Consider the following 12,094-nt stretch of genomic DNA (forward strand, 5'->3'; position numbering starts at 1 on the left):
TAGAGGAGAAAAAGAACATTAAAGAGATATATATACTTGGAGTGACCATGGCCACATCCTTGAAATTGCAAGAAATAGAAGATCTCCCTTATGATAATAGCTGAATTTCCAAGCAATTTGCTGTTCCCGGTTCAAAAGCCAAATGTCCCAAATCTAAACTATTTATCTTACTTCTTACTTCTTATCCGTGAACTCTGTTTTTGTTTTTAGGAACTTTTTTTCTTTTCGTTTTCGGGTCAGTGAGCTAAAATAACTGTGTTATTAGGACACAATTTTATATACACACTTCTATCAGTTCTGTGATACGATTAATTTTCAAGTATATTATCATATTATTATTATTATTATTATTATTATTATTACTTCCTTCGTTTTATTTTATGTGACATTTTTTAAATTTTGAAATTCAAATAAGCTTATTTAAACTTTTTCATAAATCTTTTAAATATTTTGGATTATCAATTATTGTAATTTGTAATTTATAGTACTTTTTACGTAATATACAAGATTCAAAATGAAGATTTCAGGCGCAAAATTTTTTGTCAAATTTAAACTATTTAATTTTTGAAAAAAGAAAAATATCACATAAATTAAAATAAAATGAGTATTATTCGCAACTTAAAGCGGCCCCTCTGCACGTCGTTACGTAAGAAATAATGGGCGAAATAAATTTAGAACCCCTCTCCAATCAATTCATTACAGAAAATTGTTAGTTTTTCCGTGATTTTTTCATATTTTGTACTTTTAGTTATTTTAAATTTGTTAACTATAAAAACTTATAATACTCTTTAAATAGTTTTCAATTATATAAATTTTATTTTTTTTAAAGTAAAAGATTTTATAAAATTAACAAGTTTGATTCTCTATATTCAAAAGCCATCACATTATTATTTATGTCTTAGATTTTTTCCTTAGAAAACTCATAATCACTGTTGGTTTAGATTTTAGAATACACTTTGTCCTAATAGATTTGGGAAAAGAATTTATTGTCCTTGTAAGTTTGGGATTACTTTGAGATGTATTTATAGGAGAACTCTAAATCTTTTCTTTAAATCTTTCTGAACCAAAAATCGGAAACGTTATAAATCTCTCATATCGTTGTTCGGAATAGTGATCGATCAGATTAGGTAGTGTAAATGGCGTCGGGATGGTCGGAGCTTCCAAAGGATCTGTTGTGGTCCATAGCTACTTGTCTTGTTACATATACTGATCAAGTTCGGTTCACATGTGTTTGTACTTCATGGAGATCCGTCTTGCCAACTATTGAGGTTCGCTCGCATGCGTGGTTGCTACTACCTCGTAATAATGACACAAATAAAGAACATGAAAAGTTTTATAGTTTACACGAAAAGAAAGGTTCACTACCTTGAGGTTCCAACTTCCAGATGAGGTCCTCAGTAAAAAGTTTCGAGGATCTTCTCACAGTTGGTTAGTTTCTATTGAAGATTCTCCTAGAATCTCTCTCTTTAACCCATTCACTAGGGTTCAAATCGCCCTTCCACCGAGGTATAAGTTCCCTGATGTGAGAAAGTATTGTGCAAAGAAGCTTGACACTGAATATGCACTTGAACCCTATGATGGACAAAAGAACACTTACCTTGAAGCTGCATCTCATGTTCACAATAGTTTTCTAGACAAACTTGTCCTATCTTCAAGTCCTACCTCAAGCAAAGCTCCTAATTGTATGGTTGCTGCAATTTATGGTAGTCATTGTAACTTGGCCTACTGTAAAGTTGGAGATAAAAGGTGGACATGCATTGCCAAAGGTAGGATGGGATATGATGATGCCATCTTTCATGACCAAAAGTTATATGCTGTGACATTTACAAGTTACGTGGAGGTGTTTGATTTGTCTGCTTCTCCAAAAACTAGTTGATACTATAGAACCACCACAAGAAGAAGGGTATCCGCAAAGACGCTACTTGGTTAAGACTTCAATTGGACTGCTCCAGGTTCAAAGGCATACGAAAAGCACAGGGGACAGCAAAACTTATCTTTATCGAACAACTTTCTTCAACTTATATATGTATGAACCTAGCCGTCGAAGTTGGTGTAAGGTGGAAAACATCGGTGAAAATGTGTTGTTTTTGGGACTAAATACATCAATTTCAATAGCATCTTCTGATCTTCATGGATATAAGGGGAATCATATTTATTTCACAGATAATTTTCTCGATTTCCACGAGTTTGGTGTTAAAGGAGGTTATGACATTGGTGTCTACGACTTGGATAGTAGAAGGGTACAGTCCTTGCCATGCCATGATATTGAAAAACGTTGGTTGTGGCCAACGCCAATCTGGTACATACACAACCCTGAAGATTTCATTGAGCAGGACAAGGATGCAACGACAAAGCTCAATTAGGTTCATACGTACAGTCTAGTTTTTCTTTGTGTATGTTTTGTTATTGTTTTTCGTTTCCTTAATGTATGGAAAAAAAATTGTTACAGAAATCACATTCTAAATAATCAATTCTTTAATTTCTCTATCATATAACTTTTTGAATCTCACTCTTTCCTGAACTGGACTTTGATAAACAACACAGACCCGGAAGGTTCTAAATGGGAATATATTAATGATGTCTTTCTTTAGTAAAAAAATAATGCCAAAATTAACTAGGCAACCATTGGATTCATGTACTTATCGAGTAAACCAAGAGATTTAAGCATCGGATTGCTAGGGCTGACCTTTTGCCTGTTCCAAATTAAAGTTTGGCCAATTCATCGTGTCACAAACCTTGTTTTGTAGGTGACTTAAAGATTTTAATTCAATAGCCATGGAGTTGTATTGCCTCCATTTTTTGTGACAAAAGATTCGAAATCAATTCAAATAGTATCCTTAAAAAATTTAGCCTTGTTTGGTAACCGAATATATTATTATTCCCAGCATGCAGGCAAAAAGGTATTCCACTAATTATTCATGGGATTTCTCGCCTAAAACTAGCTATTTTCATTTGTATTAATCTTTCAAGCATATTCATAAAGAGAATTACATTTCATTAAGAGGACACAAACAATAAAGGGGGAATTAGCAAGGAAGAAACTAAAATGGGACACACCTACTTGAAATGTTGCAATACAGAGTTCTTCATCTATATTGCAGCAGTTGTGTTTCTAGTCTTGTGTGCTGGTCTCATGTCTGGCCTCACGTTAGGCCTCATGTCTATGAGCGTCATTGATCTTGAAGTTCTTGCAAAATCTGGAACGCCCAAAGACCGTCTCCATGCTTGTATGTGATCTCCACATATATTCATTTATTTCTTCTTGCTCCATTTCCAATTATAGAGTTTACAAGTGAATTTTTCTTCTTCTTTTGACAAGATTGAAGAGTTAATTGTTGAATTGTGGATCAACATGTTTAAGTTTAACTGCTACTTTTCTGGTAACTTCAGCAAAGATCTTGCCCATTGTGAAGCAACAACATCTATTGCTATGTACGCTTCTGATTAGCAACGCTGCTGCTATGGAGGTAAGCGCTGCTGCTATAAAAGAAGCTGTAATATTTATAATTCAACTGCAATTGATAGGAATACATTGATTTCTCAGGCACTTCCTGTTTTTCTCGATGAATTAGTACCAGATTGGGGAGCAATACTTCTTTCAGTAACATTGATACTTCTCTTTGGTGAGGTTAGTTCTCGAATTTTGCAAATTAAACGCCTTAGCATGTGCAAAAAGGGATTTTTAAAGATATTTTTTCTGCTCAAGTATAAAGATCCAATTAAGTAACATTTCGGGATGCAGATTATACCACAATCTCTCTGTACAAGGTATGGGTTAGCCATTGGTGCTACTGTTGCTCCACTTGTTCGAGTTCTTATTTGGTTTTGGTTTCCAATAGCCTATCCAATAAGTAAGGTGCGAATATTTCCATCTGCATATACAAGAAATGCATCTTATTGTGTTTTTCCAACAACAACAGAAAAAATAAATTGATAAATTTACTTACTCTATCAAGAAAAGAATAGTATGTGTAGTTTTGCCTTCTTATGTTCTTAATCACCAGATCTTAGACCGCCTGTTGGGGAAAAGGCATAAGGCTCTATTTCGGAGAGCTGAATTGATGACTTTAGTTGACATGCACGGTAATAAGGTATTTTACCTATCACTTTCTGCTGAAAGACTCTTATTCTGTCCCTCTTTTAGTTTCAAGGATGAAAAATGTTTGGTGTTTTCAGAATTAAAGGCAAAACCTGAATTTAGACACTATGAGTTTTGGAATGTATATTTAATGCTAGCTATACTTGTTTTTTTGCACATATATAGGGTTCGGACACATTACTGTGAGTTCTGCTAAACTTATGAACCTATGGTTGGACCAACCACTATACAGAATCTACCTTTCCTCCTCCTTGACCTAATCCTAATTTGATGCAAATTGTACATCTACTTGCCAATCCCGGCAACTTGACTGTTATATAGTCGTGAACCATTTTGAGGCTTCTTAGACACTGTGGAGATGTCATATATATTAACCTCTCACTGTTGTTGCTAATCAGGCTGGAAAAGGAGGAGAATTATCACTTCATGAGACAAATATAATTGCAGGAGCACTTGAGCTCACTGAGAAGACTGCAAGGGATGCCATGACTCCTATATCTGAAACTTTTGCTATTGATGTCAATGCCAATCTTGACAGGTACATTTCAGTAGAGTTTACATGACCACCACCAAAATAGATAGGAATTTATAATGTCTACAATAATTTATTTAGCTTACATAATAAAGATGTCTTTGAGTAGGGTTCTGATAAACTTAATCTTGGAGAAGGGACATAGCAGGGTTCCAGTGTACAACGAACATCGAACAAACATAATTGGACTTGTCCTGGTAATTATATCCTGCTGTTTCAGTAATGCACATCAGAATGTGTCACTGAGATGTACTTACCATTCAGATAAAATATATGTGATATATGTTGTTCATGCTAAGTTTCAAAATAGATGAACTTATACATATCCCTGGAAATTGTGCTGACCTTCTTACTAGAATTAAGCTGGGAAGTGCTGGTGTCCCAAGAGCAAAATCTTTCATCTTATCCAGTACACGTGCCTGCTCCGATAAAATAATATGATGGCTATCCATGGACCATAGGGAGCAATATATAGCAAAGAAGTATGAAGAGTTGCAGTACCCACAAAAAGAGGAAAAGGAAACAAAGGGTTTAAATGAATCAAAAATTCTCAGATTTTCCAACAGACTAAAAGACTCACTAATTAGTGCAAAATGCAAAGAGAACCGAAAAGTAGAAATTTCTTTACAAAGCATGAAGTATAATTATAAACTACTTAGCTTCACCTAGGATCCGCCTGAACCTTTATTGATTCAAACTGAATCATGATTCAGAATCGAGCTTTTCTTTGAGTTAAAATAGTTGTCTCATATAGATGCCTGACTCTGTTAATGTATGCTTAATTACTATTTATGGCGATAACATCATAAGAATTTATTGTTCTGATTAACAGGTGAAAAATTTGGTGACAATTAATCCAAGTGATAATGTGCCCGTGAAGAATGTAACAATACGGCGTATCCCAAGGTAGTTCAGATGGAAACAAAATATCCAAATTTCCTCATAGAAAGCTGTCTCTTGGATATTAGCCTGCATAATAGTCACTATCACGAATTCCAATTTCTTATTTGAATTCAGTTCTAATACCTAACAAACTGCTGTAATATTTTCTTAGGTTAGTTAATCATAGCATTATATTGTTAAATAGTCCCTAACATCGTTTGCACAACATACTAGAGTTTCAGCAACAATGCCATTGTATGACATACTAAATGAATTCCAGAAAGGTCTCAGCCACATGGCTGCTGTTGTGAAAAAGCCAGATGGTACAATCGCCAATCTATCCACACGTGGTAAGGAAGAACTTAAGAGTTGTATATATTTTCTTGTCATTTTACTGTAATCTAGCATATCTATTCCTCTGGCTTTCTGTGGTGATTTCTACATGTGAAATGCTATTATCAGTAAGAGAAGTGAGATTGAACATTCCTGGAGAAATGTTTTATCAAAGGAAAAGCTCGAGGGCCAGACGATCATTGAGGAAGTCAAAGAGATTCAGTGCAAGTATTTCGCAAAGGGAGTTGTCGAAAAGCAGAAGGTGGTCAGAGGAAGTTCACCCAGAGATCCTGCCAATTAAGGAAAAATCACTTTCAGCTCTTCCTTCAGAAGAAGTAATTGGGATCATTACCATGGAAGATGTCATTGAGGAGCTTCTAAAAGTGAAGAAAATGTTTCCTCTTGTAAGTACGTTTTTATTTTTATTTCTGTCACACCTGAAATTGGTACTCATTTCTTGGTGTAGGAGGAGATCTATGATGAGACAGATCATATTGATGTCAATTTCATGTCGAGACGCACGGGGTAATGTACTCATGAAGCCTCAAATTCGGCATTGTTCGTGTCATTTGAACAACCTGATGGAACAAGTCATTTGGAAATGGATTGATTTGCACAAAGTTATTTATTCATCATCTATGCAACATGTCAATCCCTGATCCCCCTCTTAATTTTGACTTCTAGCACAAGTATCCTCCTTCCGTTGCAAAATAAGAATGTTATCTCAGCAAAAATCACGTGTTAAAAATCAATAAATATAGCAATTGTACTTTATTAACTTAACCTCGTAAGATTATACTTGGAATAATTTTTGTCTATTTCCTAAGATCACACTTATTTTGAGACAATTCTTTTTTATAAATTAAAATGACACTCTACCAATTCGCCCAAACATTAATACTTTTTAAGTCATAAGGACATACCATTAAATATATAATTATTTTTTTATATATATATTTGATTATATTTTAAAAGTTATCGGACGTATGTGGTTCGATCATCTGGCAAGTGGCAAGTGTACAACTCTATATATTTATTGAAAAGAAAAAAAGTAACTTTGAACAGATTGGTAGGCACGACTAATCACCTAGGCATCTAATCTTAAATTTTAATGAGTGATTGTAAATTATTTGAGTTCTTAGGTATAACACTTGTTAATTAGAGAGGTACGGCTTTGGATAATGGATCAATAGGAGTATAACATGTAGCCTACCTAATTGATTCAGATTTCAAAGCAAAGTACATTAGAATATTAGATCAAATGAACTTAGATGAACGGAAAAAATTAGGATAAGCGAGAAAATAATGGGTTCTATTAGTCAAGATAGTTGTGCGGTTGTGACGATAGATGTCGAAGGTATTCCGCCATTAGTTAATACTAGTGTACTTAGCTGCGCTTTGCGCAGTTATGAAAAAGATTAAAATAAAATTACATATTAATATCAATAATTATTTTAATAAAAAGAATTTTTTTTAATCACATAATTTTATAGAAGAGAAACTAAGAAAAATATTTAGATTAAATATGAAATTTATTAAGAAATCAATATATGTGAACTTCGAAAAGTTAAATATTAAAAATAAATTTTATAGAGAAAAAGGGAGGGTAATAAGAATTGGGTGATATTAGAACTACTTAAATGTAAACTTGTGACCATTTTTTTCTTTTTTATTTGAGATTTTCTTAGTATAATTTATATATATTTATGTAAACTTTACATCTAATCGTTCTTTTATGCTTATTTGTAATTTTTAAATTATATTCTTAGTATAATTTTTCGGCAATGTATAACTCGGATTACTATTAATAGTTAGTATTCATGACTATATAGTTAGCCAACACTATTATAAATCATTATCCACAATTACTATTACTTGTCCTCCTCATGACCCAATCATCACATGTTTTAATTATTTTTATTGTACAATATTAGATTAATTTAATATTTGTATTAATGACTTTTTAATAATTAAATTTTAAATAAAGAAAAGTTTAAAAATCTTAATTAGTTAAATTTCATACTTATTATTATTATTATTATTATTATTATTATCATCATCATCATCATTATACTTAGGTTTAGATATCCAATTATTTTTGGGACAACTTATATTGGAAAAAAATATAAAATTTAAAAATAACATAAAAGAGAACAAAAGAGAGAATTAACTACGAAAAAAAGATTCAGAAAAATGACATATACACAATTCCTATTTCTTTTAATTTTATTTGGCCTAAACACAAAATATTAAAAAATATTTTTCACATTTTAAATAAATATTACATTTAACATAATAAATTCCTAAAAATAAAAAGTCACATTAATTAAGAGGTAATATGACTTTGAACTTTTGTAACATAATAAGAGTAATATTTGTACATTATTACACTAATAAAGTACATTAATTATAGAAAATGAAAAACAAACAAATTAGAGTTATTGAGACAAATATTTTATTATAAGTAAATAGATAGGTAGGAAAGCAACTAAATTTTTTTAAAATTATAAATTAATCATAATTTTGAAATAACTTTAGAACTCCGGAAAAATAACAAACATGAAAATATAAAGACTTATTAATAAACAACTTGAAATATTCTAAGAAAAACAACAAAAATGAAAAATTTAAGAATTGTAATTTTACATATTAATAAATAATTTATTTTTGATAAAACCATGTGTATTTTAAAAATAATAAATTAACTTTACATTTTTATGATTTGTCATTTTTGTTAATAAAAATTGTTTCACCGGATTATGAAAGTATATGTTCACATATTTTTTTAAAGTAGCATATCGATTTCTACTTCTATGTTTTAAAATATTATAAGTCACAAACACAATAAACTAATATCATCAATAAAAAAAGTGAGAGATGAATTTACCTAAACAAATAATTATTTTGAAAAGTGTTATCATTATATATAGTTAAATTATCTATAAATCATATAGAGGTCTAAGGAGAATAAATTAGATGTTTTTTTAAAAAAAACTCAGATTTCTATCTTCATGAACATAAACAAATAATATTAATATATGATTCAACAAAGAAAGAGTTGTAATTATATTAGACATATCAAATTATTTTTCCTTGTGAACTCAAATTATGCAAGAATGTCTAACTATTTTCATTATAGATATATCTTCTATAATCGGCAAATCTGATTAAATAAGTTAAAAAATTATCTATCAAAATTAAAAAAAAAGATAAAGAATAAGGAGAAAATTACTTTTAAACACATATAATCATTTTTGACAAAACATAAATAATTCAAAAAGAAATAATATAATAGAAACATTACTTCTTAAGGACCTAAAAAATAAAGAATAATCACTATATAGCTCAAAATCCATTAATCTCCATCTCTTAATGTTTTCATTTCATCCTATATATAAGAGTCAAAAAAATAATAACAAATAAATTATTAGTCCTAAAATGAATCTCAAAGTTAACAAATTAAAATATTTACATCTCATAAAGGATAAGAAAAAATTACATTTAATCATAAATTCTGCTACATAATCATTTTGGACAAATAATCAATATATATAACTCAAAATCCATTAATCTTCATTGCTTGATGTTATCATTTCATCCTATATACAAGAGTCAAGAAAAATAATAACAAATATATTATTAGTCATAAAATAAATCTCATAGATAACAAAACAAAATAATTTATCTAGAAGAAATAAAAATATGATGACATATTAGCCTTACTTGCTAATTAAAAGTAATATATGAAATAATATTTAAAAAAACAATGCACCTCAAAGCATACAAATATTGTAACATTCCTTCCACTAATTCTCTACCCAAAGATGACTACAAATAACACATAATTTTAGTGTAATTTTATAGTGTTAATGTAACCTTTCACATTAAATAATTAGAAGTTATGAATATGAAAGATTTAAGAGGTTATGAATATGAAAGGTTTGAGCGTTATGAATATTATTAATACTAATTTAAGAATAGAATTTATATAATTAAAGAGGTATAAATTTATTAAAAAAAATAATTAAAAAAATAAAGAAAAAATATCAAGTAAAAAAAGAAAAATAAGAAAAAATGAATGGAGGTCATAGAGAGGTGCCACATCACCTCCTCTATGATCCTCATTTATATTTATATATAGATTGGCAAAATCATTTTAAAAGATCGCAAAGTTAATTTTGATAGAGAAAATATTATGTTAAAATTTAGTATTTGTAAATCAAATTGTTATAAAAAAAAGTTGTTTAAGTTATGTCACAAGTGAAGATGAAGCTGACTTAAAAATCTGAACATGATATAGTGGAAAATTAACATATGATCAAATCATTAAATTATTTCAATTTATAAAGATTAAAGATTGATTTAATTTGTCATGTTATTCACTAATTTATTTAATAGAGGTATAACACACACACACACACATATATATATATATATATATATTTGTGGTTTAAATATTTCAATTCATTTTTAAAAAAATATTTAAATAATTATATTATAAGTTTGAATATTCAAAACGCCAAATAACACAATAAAAATAAATTGAGTTGTGAAGATATAATTTTTCAAAATTATAATATTAATTGTGATTTAACAAAATTATATTTGGGATAAAATTAATGTGGGTCCTAGGAAAGGGCAGGACCCACTAATATTATGACGCATGTCCATCCTACTTCTTTTTTACTCTCTTGTTATTAATCTGATGTTACTTTCGGTGGGGAAGTTGAATATTTGTCTTCTGGGGCCCATCCAATCTTTTTATTCCACCAAAAGGCACATCATTCATTCCCCTTTTACTAACACCATTACATTATTAACTTCAAATTTGCATTACATATAAATTCACACTCCCTAGGCATTGAAACTCAAAAAAAAAAAAAAAAGAAAGATAGTTTTAGTGTGTTAAAACGTTATTATTCAATTGCATTATAGATGTAATTATTCTTACTTAAATTTTTCTTACAATTTTTATTGTCTACATTTTACTCTATTATACAATATTTTCATCATAATACTTTTGTATATATCAATCATTTTTATGCCAAAATCACCTGGGGTTGTTATTGTTGTTGATTAAAACATTATTCTGATACAAAGTTTTACATACAAATTTAAAATTGAAACACTTCAATAAAATTGTATATATCAAATGTTTGGGAAGTTTAACAAAAAAATGTCCATTCATAATGGATGGATATAGTACTATTACATATAGAAATTACAAGAATCTCTATATTTAAAACATTTCAAAATGTGGTGGTCAATGATTGAAAAAACTTAGAACGAGAGTATGCTTTTAGCTTTTTAATAAAATTAATTCTTCTCCAGTCTAGCTAGTTACAGAAGTGGGATCAAATCAGCAATAGTAAGCCGCATCCATCATGCGTTTTGAAAAAGACTTTTAGTCACGCTGTAGAAATAGAGATACGTACAAATTATACTATATTAATAGAACAAAATTAATTTTCTATATATAAATATCTCTTTTGATATAAAATTATCTTTATAAAACATCTTAATTGAACTTTTTGTCATAGCCACTATTTTGCTACAGGTATTATAAGATTTTTAAGTAGAAAAAATATTTAAAATCATCAAGAAAAGAAGAAGAAGAAGCAAAATCATTTCGCTGACAGACAGGCTAAATCAAAGTAAATAATGATGCCAACCACTTTAATCCACTACAGTCAATTATACCACAAATAGCTGAAATTTGAACATTAATTATGCTCATTCGAAAAAGATAGAAATTGGCAACTTATTGTGTTTCGAGACAAATTTCATATCCACTAAACAATGCCAACGTTTGAATCCTTGATACTTAAAACTGCGTTTCTGAGGAAGTGTTTTACTGTTGTTAGAAAGGAATTGAAAACGCATAACGTATATCTTAATATTAATATTAATATCAAATGAAATAATATAGTTTAATTAATATAAATATTTAAACACAACATATTTCTTAAGTAAATTAACTTGGTATAAATATTAGTGACCGGGCGTAAGTCTTTTTCTTACTTTTAGCACTACTCTCGTATTGGATATTCAAAGTAAGAAATAACGGAAAAAATTTTATACACGGTTTCAAATTTTTTATTTTTTGAAAAAATTAAAGATATTTCAATGAAGTTATAAAAAAGACATAGGAACAGAGGAAGTAGACCGAGTGACTACCAAAATAAAAAGGGTAATCTTACCATTTCATATTTTACAAATTGTGTGGAAATTGATTTTTATTTGTCCAT

The 12,094-nt window shown here is 29.4% G+C and overlaps 2 protein-coding genes across 2 annotated transcripts; both read left to right on the forward strand.

Moving 5' to 3' along the window:
* The first annotated feature begins 1,136 nt into the window (after positions 1 to 1,136).
* Positions 1,137 to 2,363, forward strand: LOC101245323 (F-box protein SKIP23-like). The gene is made up of 3 exons (XM_010318970.1): positions 1,137 to 1,356; positions 1,446 to 1,840; positions 1,953 to 2,363. Exons 1-3 carry the CDS (start codon positions 1,137 to 1,139, stop codon positions 2,361 to 2,363), a joined length of 1,026 nt encoding a protein of 341 aa, XP_010317272.1.
* A 564-nt stretch (positions 2,364 to 2,927) lies between these two features.
* On the forward strand, positions 2,928 to 6,654 carry LOC101245024 (DUF21 domain-containing protein At2g14520-like). The gene is made up of 11 exons (XM_010317737.4): positions 2,928 to 3,227; positions 3,391 to 3,467; positions 3,545 to 3,628; positions 3,743 to 3,856; positions 4,005 to 4,091; positions 4,498 to 4,637; positions 4,741 to 4,828; positions 5,464 to 5,537; positions 5,748 to 5,863; positions 5,976 to 6,229; positions 6,313 to 6,654. Exons 1-11 carry the CDS (start codon positions 3,047 to 3,049, stop codon positions 6,373 to 6,375), a joined length of 1,278 nt encoding a protein of 425 aa, XP_010316039.1. The 5' UTR covers positions 2,928 to 3,046; the 3' UTR covers positions 6,376 to 6,654.
* Positions 6,655 to 12,094: the final 5,440 nt, after the last annotated feature.

This window comes from Solanum lycopersicum, chromosome 2 (genome assembly GCF_036512215.1).
Source record: "Solanum lycopersicum chromosome 2, SLM_r2.1".
NCBI classification, from domain to species: Eukaryota; Viridiplantae; Streptophyta; class Magnoliopsida; order Solanales; family Solanaceae; genus Solanum; species Solanum lycopersicum.

Bases quoted from the DNA above. Each gene is read 5' to 3' on its own strand.
- LOC101245323 (XM_010318970.1), top strand. From the start codon at position 1,137: ATGGCGTCGGGATGGTCGGAGCTTCCAAAGGATCTGTTGTGGTCCATA. The intron at 1,357-1,445 runs GTTCACTACCTT...TTTCTATTGAAG, and splicing joins TAGTTTACACGAAAAGAAAG to ATTCTCCTAGAATCTCTCTC. The intron at 1,841-1,952 runs GTGTTTGATTTG...GGACTGCTCCAG, and splicing joins CATTTACAAGTTACGTGGAG to GTTCAAAGGCATACGAAAAG.
- LOC101245024 (XM_010317737.4), top strand. From the start codon at position 3,047: ATGGGACACACCTACTTGAAATGTTGCAATACAGAGTTCTTCATCTAT. The intron at 3,857-4,004 runs GTGCGAATATTT...CTTAATCACCAG, and splicing joins TAGCCTATCCAATAAGTAAG to ATCTTAGACCGCCTGTTGGG. The intron at 4,638-4,740 runs GTACATTTCAGT...GTCTTTGAGTAG, and splicing joins GTCAATGCCAATCTTGACAG to GGTTCTGATAAACTTAATCT.